General features: G+C 39.4%; 1 protein-coding gene across 3 annotated transcripts in view; it reads left to right on the plus strand.

Annotated features, from left to right (window-relative positions):
• Positions 1–20629, plus strand: part of HDAC9 (histone deacetylase 9) — a 486360-nt gene that overhangs the window by 285179 nt on the left and 180552 nt on the right. For 2 of the 3 annotated variants that reach the window (XM_075082977.1, XM_075082976.1), the window contains exon 13: positions 7907–10486. In XM_075082977.1, the coding sequence (XP_074939078.1) occupies positions 7907–8227 (321 nt within the window). In that variant the 3' untranslated portion in view covers positions 8228–10486. Of the gene's footprint in view, positions 1–7906; positions 10487–20629 lie in introns of those variants that run through there. The other variant, XM_075082978.1, reaches the window with a different exon arrangement.

Below are 20629 nucleotides of genomic sequence, written 5' to 3' on the forward strand. Positions count from 1 at the left end.
GAGTAACACCTTATTCTGAAGGGAGGGGAGAGAAGAAAAGGGGCCATCCATTAATAAACAAAGAGCAGCAGAATCTAAATAGATTTATCAGGAGCTAATGCTTCTACAACGAATGTGATGCAGTTCCCTGCTTTAAAATGAAGATATGCAATAATGAAATGCTTTTATCTGGAGAAGGTTCTTCTGCACTTACTATATAGCTTTCCAAAAGTTGTTTGCTGGAGCTTCCCTAGTAATTCAAAGGTATTAATCATGCATCTTTAGTTGTCTTCTTTTGTTTGAGGGTTACTCAATAACTACATGTAAGAGGCAATGGCAAAGAAAAGATTAAAAGTGGGCATTCAGCCCTTGTACCTAAGAGAAAAGAAAAAAACAATCAATCCACCTTACTGGGTGAACTTCCCAGGGGGTACTGATTCTTTGGAATCTACTAAGAATTCCCAACAAAATTAGAAACAAACCTAGAGTTTAAGTACATAGTTTGTACAGTGGTTTGGTTATTAAATCTTGTCTTAATTAGGAAAAATGAAGACCAGAAAACTTCAAAGTTCAGAGCTGATCCTTGCATGTTAACCCCTCTCAGCTTGGGTGTTTTGATTACTCAACTAGGAGTCCAGTTGGCTTTTCTTTGAGTATGTATTCCATATGTTTAATCAAGATGGCATATGTATATCTCATAGCCTCAGGTTTTGAAAATATTTCACCTGCCCTCAACTGTCTGAAGAGAACAGAATTTTTACCGGTGAAGTACTGAGTCTGTGTGCTGTTTGCAGGTATTCACTACAAACTGATTGCTTCGTGCATTCCTCACAAAGCAAAACACCCCATTGACATGTTTTTGTTAGATCATATGCTTATTGACATAAATTCTACCATAGCATTTGGGGATATGTGCTGTGGCATATAGGTACATTTGTCCTGAATGTGAAAATGAAACTTGAGTCACATAAACATATTCCTGCTCACTAGGAATGCATTGTACCTCACAAGAGCTAGGCTGGATAAGGAAGTAAAAAGACTGCAGTTGGTTTGGGGTAGTGCTTGTTTCGGTAACATTTTTTTACTGAGTTAAACTGCAGTGAAAATATATGTTGAGGATAATTCCCTCTTACACTTGAAATACGCTTTCATTGTCACATGGTTATTTGTGATAAAGAGACAAAACAATTCCTTCATATAAAACCTAGTGAACCTAGCTTTTGTTCTCTACAGTAGAGGCTATGTACACATGCAGATAGTAGAAAGTTAAGTTTATCCTAGGGTTTTTCACTGCCTTGAGCCGTTATAACCTACTTCCTTTGCCCCAGTAACTTAGTCTCCTTTATCCATGTTCCCAGAGTGATCCTTCATCAGGAGCACAGTAACTCATCAGAACAGCAAACACCTGAGGAGGAATAGAATCGTGCCACAGCCACAGAAGCAGTGGGTTATCTGAGGATGCTGGTCATTTCTCAGACTTTACAGTTTGCAGCATCTAGGTTCTTCTACAGCACCATTCTCAGAAGAACTATTCTGATGAGTAGTACTGAAAAATGTCAGTGCTCTAATCATGTATCTGTCCTCTGCAAGTGTATAGAAAGCCAGAGGGCTTTCTTACATACTTAAAAGAAGAAACCTGATTTTTAAAAACTGGAATTTAAGGGTAGCCCATAGACAAGAGAGTGAGAAAAGATCAAATCATGGAATGGCTTTTAAGTGCTGAATTTAAAACTATATTATTTAACCCTTTAACTTAAAGCTTCAGATAGAACATCTGTGCCAATATAAGGTTTTTGAACTCTGCTAGCATGGTGTAATACACTTTGTTCACTCTTAAAACTTGCCTCTATTTGCAGTTAAAGTTATTTGTTCATTATATAATGTGCATGGCTTTACAATCAAACTTATACTCTGCAAAGCAGAGTTATTTGAACCTTAAAACAGTAAATATTCTAGACTATGTAGCAAAGCAACCCAGTATATTCTCATTTCTTAGGACAGGTTTGGGTATGTATCAAGGGAATACATACACTTGTTATTTTCCATTGTTCTTTCCCTTGCTCTTCTGTTCATAGGCTATATAATGAAATCTGCACAGAGGTATAATTCCCTCCTTTTCAGTCATAAAGGGGGTGGATGTTTAATAAGGAATATTCAAACATTCTCTTAAAGTTTTGGTGAGAAAGACCAGAACCATTTTAAGCTGACCAGGCTATGAAATGGCAGTTGACCAAGAGCTTAGAACAAGTTAATATCTTCTTTTTCTTTTCCATTTCTCTTTCCTTTTTACCTTGTGTTTAGGACTTCAAGTATTTAAGACTTTAATATGTTTCAGCTGAACTCAGTATTTGAATGTTTGCCCTGAACTAAGATGATATGGCATGTGTCAGCACTCCCTGAAAACTGGTTTAGGTCAGATCTTTTTGGCGGACATACAGGTGAATCTTACTGTAACAACAAAAAGAGGAAGAGAGCAAGTTTCTCCACACTCCATTGATCTTGTATTTATCTTGTATTAAAAAGCCATTTCTTGTCTTTGAGAAAAGAATATACTTCAGCAGCAAGCCAGTGCTGCTGTGAGGGTGATAACAAGCAAAATCTAACATAGGTCAGAGGTAAAGAATTCCCCTGGATAATTTCCATTCTGAAAAGAAACAAATCATTGCCAAGAGGTGTGCCTCTGTCCTTAATAACAAAGAGAAGATCCCCTATGGATTATTTCTGGTCAGCTGTCAGATGCCAGGCGTTTGATGTGGGAAACGGTATACGTCTCCACTGAAGTCTGACATTTGTACCTGTGGGATCTAGCATGCTGACCTTCTGAAAACATTCTGCAAATGTTGACATCCCATCCAAAGGTAGGTAGAAACCCTCGTCCCAGCTTTCTGGGGAAAAAATAGTAATGAATGTGAGGTAACCTGAACTCCGCTTGTCTTAGGGAAGATCAGCTTTAGCATTGTCAACTTTAATATCATTCTGTCCAAATGACAGCTTATTTCCTCATAAGGCCCTTTGATCACCATTGCAGATCTTCATTCTGCTCAATAAAGGGAGTCCAAAGTCTGAAACCCCCAGTTAAGGTTACTGCAGTTGGGTACCGAAAGACCACTACTACAATAAAAACCTTTAAATCTTGATGCTATTTGTGTATCTCTGTATCTAGAAAGCTTTGACCCTGCAACTTGCAGGAAAAAAAGAGTGATTTTGATCTAACTAGTGTAAGGGCAGAGGCCCTAGCAGAAGTTTGCGTTCAAGAAAAATCTCAGAAATCATGATGTGAAGAATACGTGAGCAAAGCTCTCCGTCTTTAAAGGTTATTTTTATCACGTGTGATGAATAAAGGCCTGCTTTTGCTGAAGCTAAACTAGCACTGTCTCCACTGGGACCAAGATCTTATTTGATCAGTGTGGGAACCCTACATGTGTTCTTAAAATAATGTATTCATAGCATTTTTGACTATTTGTTTTCAGTGGTAAAATCCTCCCCTGTATTGGAGTAGTAAAGGTTAAAATAAAGGGGCACTTGGTAGTGTGCTCTAAAGTATGGGAGCAGTATGGATAATGGTAAAGCTTAGATAAGGAGTACCTGAATTTCAGTTTTCATTCTGAGCTGTTAGTGGATTTAAAGCATCTTTGTATAGGGAACCAGTGACTGGGTAAGACTGTGAGGTAAAAAACTCCATGACAAAAAAATATATAGGAATTGAAAATTTGTTAGTGCATTGGATGGTGACCAATTGGTCATAATTGGCCAATACCTGTTAATAAAAAACTAAAAATAATATGAAAGTTTCTGTTGATTTATTGATGGAAAAAATAGGAAGATTATTTTTTGTCAATAGGAATATTGAAAAGATACAGTTAACCCCAGATTAATCGTTCATGTGTCTGAATGATATTTAATGAAATATGGAAGACTGGATCAGGTTCAGCTGGAGTAGATTAATCTAGTTTCATTAAACATATTACAACTGAGGTTTTGGCTTTCCAGCTTTCACATCTGACTAGCATCTTCTGAAGGTGAGAAGTAGCACATTTCTTCTTTCAAATATTGCTTATAAGCAGGGGATTATTTGGACAAAACTGTATAGCAACAGTTGACTGTGCTTGGAACTGAAAAATGCCCAGGGCATTTTGTTGTTTATTGAGAACTAATGTTTAAGCCATAGCGCAGAAGAATGATTTTGAAAGATAAATCCATCCCTTAGAAATGATGTACTACATGAGTAACAGAGACAACAGTAAGCAGGTGCCGAGTTATTTCAGTACAGCTAACAGCATATGTAGCTGGTCAAAGTAATCTGATAGCCATAAGACAGAAGGAGAAGTGTGTTCCATAAGTATATATGTGAGTTCTCAGAAATGACTGCCATGTATTTAAAATGAACAATTAATTAAGGCAAGAAATGTGTGGGGTGGCTGTTGCAGGATTTTGTGCTTTGTCTCTTTGTGAAGACATTTCATTTAAAATACTGTATTTTACAAGACCTTATCATTACAAAGGAGAAACAAAGGCAGGGGCTGTGACTGAAGGACCTATAAAATGGTCTGTTGCAGTGTCCAGATTGTTTATACTTAGTCTTCCATTCTTCTGTACAGGCAAACAGGTTAGATTGTGTTTAATGTCTTTTGTAGTTGGACTCTTGCAGTTATACAATGGCGTTGATGTCTGTAAATGCTTCCTCTCCTGCTGCCACTATTTACTTTGGCTCATGCATATCCCTTACAGTTTAATTTCCTGAAAATAAAAGGGAAAAAAATATAGGTTACATTAGCATGAAACCATTTAAGTGACTCCTTTAGTTGCAATAGCAGTAACAGTAAAGTGTACTGGTTAAAGAAGACCAACCTGTGCAACTCTAATTTATTACTGAAATAAACCTTGGTTTTATTATTATTTTTAAATGTGCTCTTAATTAAAACTCAGATTAAGCAACCACTTCTTCAAAATAAAAAACGTGCATTAAAATGAGGAGAAAGTCCTGCATGCGCCTACAGATAAATTCACAAAAAAAAAAAAATATGCTAAGTGGGGATTTAAACTGAAAGTTTTAAACATTAAGTGTAAGCAGAAGTATCCAGCTGCACAGTGAAAGGGCTTAAGCAGTGTTTCATTCAAGACTCGTTTTCTGCTATGTAATCTGGCTTTAGATAGGGAGATAAGATAGAAATATTGACTCTAAACTGATATCTTTGCATGTCTCCAGATACGCAATTTTCCACGGTAGGAAAATAATAGAATGAGATGTTTCTGACTTAGGAGAACTGAGCAGTATCCTGGTGTTGCTACTAATGTAATTACTGGAATAAGATGGGGCTAAGGTGCCTTTAAAAACCACTTTAACAAATATGAAGTCATGGTGGTGATACAGTGCAAGCAGTCAGCTCTGGCTTAGTAGACTGAGCAGCAGGAGTGGTTTTCAGGTTGTGGGTGTCCCATCCCCCCCCTCCATGCCCTCCACTCATTTTTATCATGCTCCATCATACGAGAGGACGTGACTATAGTGCCACATAGCCCCTTGCCTGAGGCTTAGTTGAAGTCACAATGTTTTTAATGAGATATTTGCAGTAAAGACAATATGAATGCACTTTGTAAAATCTACTGTGTAAATATAAGGACTTTGATTTCACAGAGTTTCAGAAAATTTAATTTGTTTAGCTCCTCTGTCGCCAGAGTCTGGAGCAAATCGCCTGCTGACTTCAGTGCCCTGGGAGCAGGCCCCAAATCAGGAACACTGCAAACTGAAGTGCACACAAATACCACTCTAGTCCCCGCAGCCCCCTTACGTGTGCTTGTATCACGCCACTGATTACATGCAAGAAGTGTTTGAAGGTGTTCCATGTGTAGATTATATACTGCAGTCCATCATGTGTTGCCTCAGAAAGCTCAGCTGCAGATCTGTGCCATACAGCAGCATGAAGAAGAAAGAGCCTGACATAAAAGTGAAAAAGCATAAAAGAAAGGAGAGCAGTAATGAGCTAAGTATGTGTCTTAACTTTGCTGTGGACATGGACTCATTTTCTCTTGGCTTCCCCGCCAGAATAACCCACCTGATGTCAAGTAACTGGCACATGGAATGGTTTACAGATGGATCAGCATCAGTGATTCTCATAGCTGTATATGATTGTCTGTCACACAGATGTTTCAGCTTGTATTTGCTTGCTAGCAGCCAGCCAAGCAGCCAAGCTGCCTTTCTTTTCTTGCTCGACGAGTGGAGAGCACTTGCCCACAGATGTTTAACTAAGCAACAGAGAGGAGCGTACCCAAGCTGCATACACGTAGTTAGCTTCAGCGCTGCCTTGGTCAGCATCATCCCCTGAGAAACAACTGGAAAAGATTTACGGGTTTGATCTGAAAAATTTTCCAGATGCTGCTTAATAAAAGGAGACACTCTGCATTAGTTGCAGTAGTAAGGATTCCCCAGCTTCGAGCGTGCCACCTGCGGCATGCAGTATACACGTGTTGTGATTTGCCGGTTACTCCAGTAATGAAAAGGGATTTTTGTTTGTTTCATTTTAGTTCACCATTAAACTCCCATTACTCCCAAAAACGAAGGTTTGCTGTGACCAAAGCCTGTAGACTTCCACTGTGGAATTTGTTTCTCCACTCGTGTGAGACGTATGCATCAGAGCATCGACTGGAACTGCACAAACAGATCTTTCAGCTCTCCTGTTGACTTTGTGGGAGTTCCTGAATTCAGCTGTAGCTTCTCGATCATAGTTTACATGACAACTCTGCCCTTCGCTAGGGTGGCATTTTTCTATAGGCATTAGCAAGCAGATTGAAACTAGACATGTCGTCCACAGTTTTTGACAAATATAGCTATACTGAAGCCATCCAGTAAGTCAGCATATAGCACTAGCTAAAACTCAGTTTGAAAGATGTGATCGTTGTGGGGGAGTCAGATGGGAAGCGGGAAGTATGTAAGGGTAATGCTAAAAGGTGGGGGGTTTTCCCCTCTCAGTATGCTTGACCTTGGTGATACAAATCAGTATTTGCTTGAAATCAAGTGGGCCAGTTGAATAAATGGTAATTACTCACTTGACCCTGCAGATGCTTACTCACGTGTCTCATTTGTGCCTCTTTCAACAAAGTGGGGATTTTTTTTTTCCAGTTTCGGCTTTTCGGATTACATTTGGACTATTTTGGAATACCTTTGCTGCATCTTAAATAGTAAAATGTAAACTGTACTTGACTGCAACACTGAGGCATCCAGCACCTCAGCAAAGCTTTACAATAGTAGTTAGTGGTGTAAAAACAGCATTGTCTGGGTAGCTGGGTTATATCATCACTGCTGAAACAGGGATACCTGTGGTGTGCATGACAAAAGCTAAAGTCTTTCCAGTCACAGACAGACATGCTTGTAGTCTCTTTGTGCCACAGGAGAGGTGACTGACAGCAGTTCTTTGTCATCGCTCCTTTGTCGACTTTTAGTGCCTTCATACTTTAACTGATAGAGAAGCTTGTGTGAATATTCCATAATTTGCTTGTAGCAAAATATTAGCCGGATTAATAATTTTCCTTCTTCTTAGAGTTCTTTTATTTTGTGTTGTGGAAAATGAACTGTAATATAGTTAAATAAATTTCTGCGTTTACATTTGAAGAGTATGAAGGGAGACTAATTTCTCATGAATACCAGCTGTAGCAGTGTAACAGAGGTGTAAGGTTTTCATTATTCTGCCTTAGTTGTAGTTTAGTATTACTGTATACCACTCTCTGCATACATGGTATTTTCTACTGCAGAATTGCAAGTGACCTTTTGCTTAGGAACTTTGGTTCTTTTTTCCTTGAACATTAATATTTTGGTGATGCATAGCTACCTGGGTTTGCTGTAGAAGCTTTAATTTTGTCAGTGCAAAACTAGTACTAGTCAGTGTTCGGCATCAGGGAAAGGAGTCAATAACTCTTCCCGCTCTTCTCTTTCCAGATGCTCTCTAAGTCCATTGAGCAGCTCAAGCAGCCTGGCAGTCACCTGGAGGAAGCTGAAGAAGAGCTTCACGGAGATCACTCAATGCAGGAAGAGCGAGCTCCCGCCAGCAGTGCCAGCGTTAGGGCTGAGAGCAGCAGTGCTGGTGTGGATGACAGAATAGGACAGCAGGTGGGGGCTGTGAAAGTCAAAGAGGAGCCACCGGACAGTGATGAGGATGTTCAAACCCAGCAAATGGAATCTGGGGAGCAAGCTGCTTTTATGCAACAGGTAATAGGCAAAGATTTAGCTCCAGGATTTGTAATTAAGGTTATTATCTGAACATCACGTGCGTTTTCTAGGTTTTGATAAGCAATTGTGTTTTGATTCACTGATCTAGCAAATCCTGATTTACCAGTCAAAGAATTTAACAAAGGCAGGAGTGTTGTATGCACACTTGAAAACATAGTGAAGCTCGTCCTTATGGCCACTAATTCAGAAAATACCTGTTGCAGTCAATCATTCTACATAAATCTTTGCATTATAGCTGATAGACTTTGTATTAGCCCAGGATTACATTACGTCGCTTAGTTCTAGTGAAAGAGAACTCGTATCACCTAGCTTGTTGAGATCAGCAATTGCTGGAATTAGTTTCCAGACCTGATTGATGAAACATTCTTCTTCTGTGATTTTGAATCCTCTGACTTTTGCTTTCAGCTGTCTGTATATACTGTATCATACTGTAGTCTTGAACACTGTTAACGTTAGGGTATTTTTTCCCCAGTAGACAGGTACTGACTGCTATATCAGTGGTCCCAGGCTGGTGTATAAAGTATAATTTAGAGAAGAATACAAGGTGGATATAAAGGGGCAAGGCACTGTTGAAAAATTGCATTGTTTTCTTTTTTGCACTGCTTATTCTGTCTTATCTGATGATACTGCCCGCAGAGACATCCTTAAATGAAGCAGATGCAAATACCGGTGAGAAGCAAAATGCAGCTTTAGGTTCCAGTCAGTTATTAGGGTATTGCAGGAAAAGCACAGAACGGTTATCCTTATCATCTGATATCCATTCACGTGTTTGTTGTTTTTTAAAGACTAATCATACAGTATCGCATAACCTTTACTGGTAGGTTTCACAGACAAATACTAAAGTAACGACTGTGCACAAAATGCCAGCTCGGCAAAAGGAAACTTGAGGTTGTCGGTGAGCATTTCACCAAAGCTGAAAAGGGCGGTGCATTTGTGCAGCCAGCGAGCTGGCGTCCTTTTCCGTTGCTGTAAGATCGGGCAGAGCAAGGCTGGATGCAGTGGAAGGCCCTGTTTATTTAAGTCTCTACTTTGTCAGGTCCCCGCTGTTCTCCTGCAGAAAAGTGATTTTGGGAGGGGGGGCAGGAAATGCCTTATGGAAACAGGAAGCCCAAGTGATTCATGTGCTGAGGAATGCGAGGCTGGGGGGGGACGGGACGACGGGGCAGTGCTCCCTCTGTTTTTAAAGGCACTCTATGAATTGATTTATTGTCAAAGAAAATAACAAAGCGAGTAGGGAAATTGTTAAGGAAGCTTTCCAGTGAAACATTTCCTTCATATTCCCTTTTGATATGTTTACCTTGTTTTATAGGTTTACTTCTGTTAAGCTAGTTAAAGATTCATTGTATTAAGATCCCCTTTAATATGGATAATCCCAAACTGACCTGGAATGCTTGTCAGGTTTTTTTTTCTATTAAAAATATTTATATTTCTAAAGCTGAGGTATTTTAAGGTGCAGTATCCTGTTTCAAAAGAGATAGCTGTTTTGCCAAATGTAGAAATTGTTCTAAAATATGTTATTAGCATGTGTTGTTTACATAATGCTCTAATACTATTAAATCTCTCATAAAATGTTGCAACTTCTAAAGATACATTATCCTTTTTTCCTAGAAGGTCTCCAAACGAATGACTAAATAGTTGCTGTTAATATGAAAGGTCTCCTTAGATAGGAAAAATTTGTTAATTGAGAAAAATGCAGGTGATTTGTGTGTGTGTGTGTGTTGGTATTTAAATAGAAATCTTTCTCCATCTTGGATTAATAAAATCACACTCACATTCAAAAAGTGAAGCATATAAAAATGAAATTACATGTTTTTCCCATTCTGTATAATTTCCATTTTCTTTAAAATCTAACTTCAGCCTCTTCAAAAAGGGATAGTGCATCTTTTAAAATACATTTTATTTGGGGAGAAACTTGCAAATGAGAAGACTTTTGTACAATATCACTTCAAAGACATGTATTCACAAAGGACAAAAGATATTTTTATAATGTCATTCAGGTGAGAAACCCCAATACGTTAGTAGACTTTAATTTCAGAATCTTTCAAATTTGGATAAAATTAAAACAGAGAAACTACCTGGAACCAGTGAAAAGGAAAACTGGGTTTAAACAACCACATTTCTAATTGATTATTGTCTCTTACATTTTAAATCTACTGTATTTATTATAATTTACACCCTTAGAGGTGATCTCTTGTTTTGTGTTGTAAATATATTCTGTTTGTATGTTCCCTTTTTTTGCCTTCTGATATAAGTCTCTTCCTTTCTCAAATAAAGTTTTTTTTTAAAAGATCCCCTTTCAGATATCTGACTTTGTGTAAATTTGATAACTTAGTTGTGCTTTTGCTTTGTATAACCAAATATGTTCGCTACACGTTGTTGAAACAATTCAAGCTTTCAAGGAGCAAGGTTTTTATTATATTATTCTTACAATAATTACACAAAGTCTTTTTTTGGTCTCTTGTTTTATCTTACATCAGCCATTATAAGTTTTAATGAATGTGGAATAGTATCGATGCATGCTCATTTTCCCATCATGGCATCTGTCTTGATCATATATTGTACCATATAGGAAAGGTAAAGGTGAATCCCTGTTTCTTGACTCCTAATTATCCAAAATTCAGATGAACTGAAGTAATTTCCATGACATTTCTAAAACTGCCTAGAACCCAGAAGATGCTGATCTGAAACTGAGCTTATACTGACCGCTTTGATATTCCTCAAGTCCCTTGCAAAACTAGAGTCCACCTGTAAATATGCTGGGGAGGAGGGAATCCAAAAACTGTGTAGACATTAAAGCAATTGTGTGAGACAGTGAAGGCCTACTTCAGAGAAACACCTAAGCACTTCCATGAAGATGTTAAATGCTTTGTGACATCTCCCGGACCTTCCTTCAGATCCACAGATAGATAAAGTTTGTACTGCGTAACGATCCCTGTTGCTACGGTACATGAATTATTGTTGCCGAAAGAGTTCAGAAAATTGTTGCATTCTGGCTCTTCTAACTGTTCATTTAAATTGCAAAGGCTCTTAACAGCTTTGATTCTGGTATAATTTTAACTAAAATAAAATGCTATCAAGAACGTTAAGTGTGTAAGAATAAATATTTCTGGAAATCAGATTCAATTCTTTTCACTGATATAACAGTAAAGTAATGCTACAACAGTAAAACACCCAAAAAATTCGATAAAAAGTCAAGTTTTAGCTTAGGAAAGCTTAAAACTAGCATTAACAGTATAACACTAGACAGCTTGCCCTATTGTTTATTATGTATTTAGAATCTTGTATCTGCAAGTAAATCATGCTTTCAACAGGGATTTTATTGAGATGCCTTTTGTTTAAATACTCATGTCGGAATTAGAAGAGCAGCCATAAATGTTTTCAATTTATAACATTCCTGTTTTGGAGGCTACACCTAGATTTTTTTTTCTAAATTATTTGTTTACTATTCATCAAAGCACCCATAATGAAGAAAATAATCATAATTTAGTACAAGCCTTATCTTTTTCCAGGAATGATGTGCATCTCTCTGTTGTTTTTTTGGGGTTTTTTTTGAACAATAGATGTTTTTTCTGTCCTGTTGTCCAAAAAAATAAAGCCGGTATAGCTGGCAATTTAGAAGTAATTACTACTAAATGAGGGAAAATGCTTCGTAATATTTATGTACTCAAGACAGACACACATTACTGGAATGTAGATACTGTAATGTTAGCTTTTTTTTTCACCTGGCATTAACAAAATAGGATTAAAAGCTGAATGCCTCAGCAAAGCAGGAGCACTCCAGACACCACCACCACTCATCCTTTCTATTCAAAAATTCACTCGTGCACTATCTTCATTCCATCTTCATTATCATCAGGATCGCTAAGACTTACTCCATGTTACATAAACTAACTATACCCTGTTTTTATCTTCACTGGCATTCTGAGGTAAAAAAGTCTATAAACATTAGTCCCAAGGACCAATCTAAAAATGTTTACTTATTTCTCCCCCTTATGAACACTTCACAATTTGCAGCCAAAATTAGCTAAGCCAAGTTAATTTCCTTATTGTATTCTGTCCCACTAGCAGCATGTCCTACTTATCCACTTAAGAGATGTTTGTTTGCTTTTCATTTATTTGTTTAGTTTCTGATTTCCTTATGCAGTTCCCATCATCTGGGTGGTAGAAGGGCTTCTGTACCTTGTTTCTCAGTGGAGGACTATAGCTAAGACCATCATATGCTGAATTGCCATTCAGGCAAACAGAAGAGCATCCTGGATAACGTTATCTTCTCTGTTGCTCTAGAGCAATAATCCCAGTGGTTTTTGTGGACTTTTACCACTCTGTTTGGTAGGCACTGTGTTTTGCATTCATTTTTCTTCTCTTTTAACTCAGACTAATTTGGATTTAGACTTAAAGGCAAAAAAAAAATACAATTAGCTCAAACTGCATAGCCAGCAGAAAGGCTGGGTGTCTCGGCCATGCTTCTGTACTCACACTCACTAACAGAACTGGGAAGGGGCATCCTTCAGGCGCGTCCTGGTTTCTGGCCCCCATTTGCTGAGCTTGTGTCACACTCCTTTTGCTTATTTTGAGTCTGGCCCCGTAACTCATCCAGCCCATACAAGATAACGTCCCTGGCTACCTGTGGGCATGCACAGCTATTGGAGCTTCCCAAAGGTTACTGCAGCAGCAGCTGAGATTTATAAGGGTACTAGTTTAGTAACTTGAAATCATTCAGCAATGTCTAATTCTCGGTGATGACTACACAGGGGCCTTACTCACTGGAGTTGTTTTGACAGACCACATATTTAACTTGTAAGCAATTCAGTGCCTTAATTAGCTGATTAAATGAGATGGTTTGAATCTGGCTGTGGCACCTTTGTGGCATTTGTTTTCCTTTACTTTCCATAATTGCCTTGAAGTCACTTTATTGACTCTAAGAGTATGTAGCCCTGAAATACACGGGAGGTTGGTTGGAGGATGTGCTGCTAGACGTACCCCTCTGCACACTTGGCCCTTCCAAGGTGGTAGCACATTACAACATTTTTGGCCTTGAGAAGTGCTGTGAAAGGCAGGAGAAATGGAAATGTAAGTTTTGAACAATGTCAGACTTCTTCCAAATAAACCTTCCTCCTCCTCTCCTTCCCACACTCTCTAAATGAGGTTGTAAGCACATTCTTGTATCTACTAGTTCAGTTCACCTTTTTTTTCTGTAGGCTACCTTAGTTGTCGGCTTTAACACCTTCAGCCAGCTAAAGAGGCGCTAACCTTTTACTGTTCTGCCCTTCCTCAAGTCTGTGAGCGCACAGACCCAGTACAACCCCTGCATAACACAAGCTGGCGCTGTGATTTCTGGAATCAAACTTGAGCCATAGACCGTCTAGCTGGAGTGAGGGGGTGGAGGGCTCTGAAGTTAGAGCTGTTTTGTGAAGATTTTTCATTCATCTACTTGAGGGGAAGCCTCATCTAAATATTTAGCCAGCTTTCTGTCATCTTAACTCCTAAGAGCCTTTACCGAGTTTTTAACTGTGGTCTGTAAGAATGTAGTTCTTTATCAAATGCTACAGGAAGAATGATTTTTTTCAACTCTGTGTGAAAGTACGTAATGATGAGAATTTTTAGAAGTGATTTTCCTCTCCCAGTTGGATTTGTAAATGATCCATTTTTTCAGAAAGTAACAAACCTACTTTCTTAATGAACGCCAAGGAGACTGTTATTTTCGTTTGTCCCTTATTGCAAACCTTCAGTTACAGAACACAATGATGAGACTTATTTTATCACAAAATTAAATCAAGATCTGAGTTGTCTGACCACCCATATGCCATTACAAAATATCAACATTATTCTGTGCGTGTCCCAGTGAAATGAATTAATTTTGTTAATGCTGTTATTTTTTGATCCAAAATTTTGTATGCTTCTTTTTCTCCTTCAGATACTGATGATATAGCACCTTGATACTTCTGTTAGTTCTCCCTTTTGTTAGAGAAAGCAGCACGCAAGGAAAGCGCTAGGGCAAGACTAGGCAAAGATTACTTAATCAGGGGTACCTAACTAAACTAGCATGAATCAAAAGGCTGTAAGTCCAGATTCCAGTAATTATCACTTCACATTTTGACAGTCAGATGATACTACTTTCATACCATTGGGCAATTTATCATTTCCTGTATCAGACAGCACGGGGTTTTATTGTTATTGTCATTGAAGAGGATTATGTGTTCTTGGAAAGCTGCTTCTTTTAAATGCTTCAGTTTTTGGAAGAATTCTGTTTTGACCTCTGAATGTCTCTCTGTCAGACACATGTAAGGACACACGCACAAGTTTTCATTTTCTTCCTTCCCTTAAAATATGAGACTGAATAAATGCACGCCTCGGTATACCGCTGGCTAAATCTTCATAAAGCTCTGTTGTTTAATGCCCTGGAAGAGCAGCTCAGCCTGAATGCCTTTGAGACATAGGTGCTCTAATGCAGAAAGCAGTGCATAATCCGTCTCCTCTCATGTTCTGGCCTGTGACCTTTGGATCCCCAGGAGACCAAGGAGGCCGTTCTGTTCATACTGCCTGTATTTCCTCAGCAAAGGGTCTTGTGAAAATTACAGCTATGAGATTGCAGCAACGCAGCGATGGCAAGGGCTTAAGAAGGCTTTGCTCAGGTTCTCTGTAAAGCAGCTAGTGAAGCATGGAGGATTCAGTCTCCAGCCCTTTCCTTAGTCTTTTCCTTTTGCTCACATCAAGAAGGGCACTGGGATAGTTTTTAGGTGGCAGCCTGCAGTTTTTTAAAGCAGATTGCTAGTATCGAACAGACCCAGAAGGAGCGCAGAGGGGAAGTGCTGTTGGGAAATGCTCTCCCCCTGTGCGCAGAGCAACGGCTACCGAGACTAGCTGCTTCTAAGGCTTGCTCTCCTACATCTTCCGCTACTGAAAATACAAGTTGAGTCACTACACATCAGAGAGCATGGCTCTGCCACTCAGCTACCTGACTCCACACAGGGGCAGGTGGTGATCAGGTTTCCTTCATTTCTTACCCATTTTGATACCTTGACTTGGGGCATCAAAGGCTCCCAAGCCCAAGAGCACATTCCTTGACATCTTCCTTTCTTTCTAGAACTTCTTGGTTTTCACCATTTACCTAAATTTTTACAGTTCTTTTGTCATAATTTCCCATTAGTGTCTGCATAGATTTTAGTTTTCTGAAGCTATTGACTTTATACAGAGCGCTTCAAAGCTCTGTAGTGTTTCTGGCAGAAAAAAATAAAATGCCAGTACCAGATACAGGTGCCATAACCTGAAGCTGGATTTCAAACAACTGCTTTCAAGTTAGGTACTATTGTATGTCGCTGTTATAGTAGCTTGGACCCTCCTGTAAAAGAAGTAATCCTTTCTTTCACCTCTCTGGCCCTGTCCCTCCAGCTTTTAATGAAAGAGAAAGACTCAAAGCACATCAACTCAGTTTCATTTTCAAGTTCCGCTTTCATGCAAGAATCTGCAATTTGGTAAGAAGCTATGTCAGGGATGAGCTGACCGGGGGGAGTTTTGCTGTTCGCACACTGACACCCGTGATCATTCCCAGCTCCATCTGGGTCCAGCTCTGTGATCGACCCAGAAGCTGCATTCTGGAGCCTTGCACTGTTTCATTGGCAGGCAGTTCCTGCAGTCATTGACCACCGTGATGCTGTCAGGCTGTGAAATCCATTGGCACAAAGCACAGTCAGTCAGAGGAGAGGCAGTGGGGTTCAGTCTGGTGGGATGCCCATACCCACAGGAGCACAGCATTTGTGAAGCTGCTGTTGTAGAGGAGAGCTGCAGGTGGTCACTACAAAGAGACAATTTCATAACACAGTTTCCTTCATAGATTTGGTTTTCAGTACCCAATCCTAGATGCCATGAATAAGTGGATCGTTTAAGTCTGAAAGGATACTGTGAACTTAGCTTGCCAAGGATAGAAAGAAGTCAGTGTTTGGTTCTCTTTCTTGCTGTCACGGGCACCTGCACATTTAGTGTAATTGCAAAAGGCTGAATATTAACTTACAGACAGGTGCTCAAAGTGGGTTAGGTACATTAGAGAAGAAAAAGTTTTGGAAGGTCTTTACATCTTCTTACCAGGATCAGCTCTACTTGTCTACCTGCCTTTCTGCAGGACTACTTCAGCCTGTAATTAAGGAAATCACAAGACAGGAGACTTAATGTTTGGTGCATAGCAAACATGTAGTGCTAGTATTTCCTATTTTTTCTTTTTTTCTTTTTTTCTGCTTTAATATGAATGCTAAGTATTGAAAAGGAATTTTAAAAAGGCTTTTCAGGTGAGGGGATTAGAAATGGAGGAGGGTTTAGCACAATTTGGAAAAGAGGGACACAATCCCACTGAGGTTAGTTGCATTCAACCTGCAGAATCCTGTAAATGCAACAGTAACTTATGTCAAGAAGCTCCAATGCATACATATTTTGCTCTTCTCTGTTACAAAGTTCATCCACTGAACAAAGAATTTAGGCCTAACAAAACCAGGAGATTCAAGCCCTGCAGCTGACTGCACAGCCAAGATACTCAATGCAAAATGAGAAGCTGGAAAATACTGTCTCACACCTTGACCCCTACCAAAAACCAGACCCGCTCCTCAGCTGTCGCCTTCTCTACAGATCACTATTACAGTGCTGTTGCATCAGCAATGAACAACTATCATCAGTCGCGGCTGCTGCTGCTGGACTCAGTCCCTGTGTTGCACAGCTTCTGCGAAGTGCTGTGCTGGAAGAGGTCCTCAGGGCTTATAGCAGGTCTTTGGAGCAAGGAGTAGGAACTGGGACAGGAAAAACAAAACTGTCCAAGTCCTTTGGTCTGAGTAATTCGCAAAACTGAATTACTTTCTTTAACATTGGCAGAAGCCACTGGACTGAATTTCACATGCTTTCACAGGTCTAAGTACACGACAGCATTATAAGAGCAAAGAAATTCCGCCAAGTTCTCTCTGAAGGCTAAATCTCCTCTGTGCCGCTGAGGCAGCTGTGGTGGTTTGCAGGGATGGAGGCTTCTCACAGCATACAGCTTAGCTTGTGTCCCAAAAATGGGTAATGCTGGAGAAGCACCAAAAGGTGAAGGGCAGATCTGCTTTCCAAGAACAAATTTTGCAAAATCAGAAGAACGATTATGCCCAAAGCTACTGCTGTGATTCTCCCCTTCAGTGAATAGCTCCTCACTAGAACCTTCCCCAGCCCCTTCTCCCGCCCGTGGTCATCCTGTGGGTGTCCCCGGTGTACCAGCCCCTCTGCCAAGCTCTCCAGATTTGCCCCATTTCTGGCAATCAGAAGGCATAAGAGAGCCTCTTGGGAAGGGCTACGAGCCTTGAGTTACTGCTGCTTCACACACGTTTGGCCACCCCATGGCAGGGTTGGCTCCTGGAAGGGAAGGGAGAGTGGCTGGAGGCCAAGGCCAGCCAGGGAGCAGGGGGTGTGGAAGAAGAGGTGTCCTCCTCACTCCAGCACTGCTATGGGACATAATGGTGAGGGGAGGCAGAGGAGGTAAAGCAGCAGCTGTAAAATGTCTTACAGGACACCTCGTAATAAGGCTTGAGAGCCCTCCTCAGCTTGGAGAGCAGCTCTGACCCCTCCTGAGGAAGACAACATTACTTCAGCCAGAGGCTACAGATTTCTACCTGCTGCAAAGAACTTTATTGTCTTTGCTCTCAAAAGACAAATGGTTACAAGGGATTAACTGCTTTGCCTTTTAACTGATCATTTTAATCCATATAGAAAGTTCAGGCTAAACAAATTAAGTTGAAATGTACTGATCATTTCAGGGAATAGAAGGGTTCAGACGGTTAAAGAAATGTAAAAAAAAAAAACTAGAGCTCTGCCAGATCCTACCAACATGAGTCATTGGTTTTCACTTTCCTGTCATTGTTGTCTCCTTTAATTATTTTAGATTCACTGTTAAACACAAGTTTTCCTGATCAAATAATGGAGATTAGTTAGTAAAGAAAGCATTCTAAGGAGTACAAGAAAAAATTCCTAATTCCTAATTCTCCATACTGGCTACATCTTGAATCTCACTTCCATAGCTTGAGAAATACTGTGACTGCTAAAGATTGAGCCAAGAGCATCAATGTTCTGTCATATCTGTTACACTACTTTTTAAACAGAAATTGACATTTATTTTTTCAGCTGGAAGCTTATACTTTGATTTCATTGAATTATTATCAATTATTAAACTTAATACCATAGTTCAGTGCTGGACCTGGCGTTGGAAGCACTGAAGTTTCTGTTGTTTCTTATCTGAGCATTCTGGGTCAAAGAGATAGATAAAGTGAAGATGGAATACCTAAAATGCTTGTGAAATTCTCCAATTGATATATTTCACCAGAAAACGGTGAGATATATTTTTAATTTACTTTCATGGGCAGCTTTTCTAGTGCTGAGGCGGTTTTCCCTGAATTCTTAATTCTCTTCATGTTAAGAGCATTTTGCAGTCTTCAGAATTTATCATTTATGGGAAACATTTCTGTATGTCATCTCCTAAAAATCTCAAGGACTAGGCATTTAAATCAGTGACCTCACTGATTAATAGCTCCTTCCAAACTGATTCGCAGCCTATTCCCTATTGTGCAAAAACAAAACAGAAATACCAGTGATTTAATTTGGCATCATCAAGCACTGAAAGATGAGTCAGAAAAAGATTAGTTCTAGTTGATCTTAACAGTGCAGTGCCAGCAAGGATGATGGATGATCCCACTGACTAGCAATTCTTCTGACTGCATTATGGCATGGATGAACATGCTGTCTTTTCTAACAACTGGCCATGAAAACAAAAAAATTTGATTTCATATCGCTGTGGAAAACAGAACTGAAATTTCTTCCTAATACATGTTTGGAGGGCCCAACTATTGCAAAAGACTGACAGAAATATGTTAGGATCTCAGTCTGTAAGACACCCAAGATGTTCCTCTTAACTTTACTGGGAGGGTTTTATTTTCTTCCTCTGAATCGGAGCATCAGCGCTACCCTCCAGTGTAAACCCAGTAACGCTTCCTGAACGTTCACATGCTCAGGACATTTTGAGCTGCACCTTTAGAAATAAATAAATAAGGAGTGAACTTGTTTGGCATTTCAGGCCAATGACCAAAGCCAGGAGGCCTGGTGAGCGTGCTACTATATTCCCTTTAACTTTATTTTTGTGGGCATCATGCATTTTTAAAATGGTTATACATTTCCCTGAACCAATGTAATATAAAAGATTTACTGTTACAGTTTGTGTGTGGCCAGGCAATGGCATATGGAAAACATGTTTCCTGCTATTTAATTTAATTACTCTAATCACGTGCCAGCCCCGGGCATGTCATTCTGGACCTCTGAGGCTCTTTGTCTGTCAAAGAGATGGACAATATCTTGGCTTTGTTTAGTTGCTCTGCAGGCTGCAGATAAAACCACTGAAATACTGACTGTTTGTTTAACCAAAACTTTGCATTTTAACCATTTGGCTTTGATTTTTTATTTTACAAGAAAAGATGACATTTTGGCCTTGGTAAGCTGAAAAGGAAATATTAGGGATATGAAGAAGAACTGTCACTTTCAGGGCTTAATAGATGAAAAAGAATACTCTAGCCTTCTGGTCAGAAATCAGCTTTGTTAGCAGAAACTTAAGACATGCATCGCTGTTATTTTAGAGTTGCCTGTTAGCAAGGGCAGCTGGAAAAGTCCTGTTTATAACTGCTCCATTCTAATACGGTTAGCACTTCATTCAGCAGTTTCAGTAGATTTAGTTTCTTTAATTTTAATAGATGAAACTGTAATGGGTGAAACTAAATACGATTCCATAGCAAATAATTCTACCAATAATGTTGCATCCAGGTATAAGTTAGCTTTTATCTTAACACCCTACGGTTGTTTTTATATAAGAAATATCTGCAAATCACAGCTTTAAGTCTTTTGACAAAAATTTAACAGTAGACAGGCAGATTATGGTACTTTGTTCATATTATAAACCCCAAATCTACAGAGAAATTAATCACACACTTGGCTTTAAGTATGTGCTTAACACCACCACTTCTGTCACTTGTAAGCAAGTGCTGAAGCCTGTGTTTTCCTGCACCCAGAAGTGACACTGAAGAGTACTATATACGTAGACTTTATGAGGAAATAATTTCTAACAATCATGTTGTCAGAAGAGGAGAGAACAAGAACCAAATTTAATCAAATTTAATCCTATGGAGAATTACTACACGTAGAAAGACTTGTCTATTCTTATGTTTTTGGAAACTGCATGAACTTCAGTTACTATGTTTCAGTGGTAAATTAATCTACCACTTTGTATGGTATCGCGCCTTACAGTGCCCTGCCACAGCAGTTTTCAAGCTACATGGTATGGAAGAGGGTGAGCAGAAGGTCTATTAATATGGTCTCAGGAGGTCTGCACCACCAGAGGAAAACATTGGATGGGGTGGCATGCAAAAAAGGTGTCCATCTGAG

The sequence above is a fragment of the Phalacrocorax aristotelis genome, chromosome 2, assembly GCF_949628215.1.
Source record: "Phalacrocorax aristotelis chromosome 2, bGulAri2.1, whole genome shotgun sequence".
Lineage (NCBI taxonomy): Eukaryota > Metazoa > Chordata > Aves > Suliformes > Phalacrocoracidae > Phalacrocorax > Phalacrocorax aristotelis.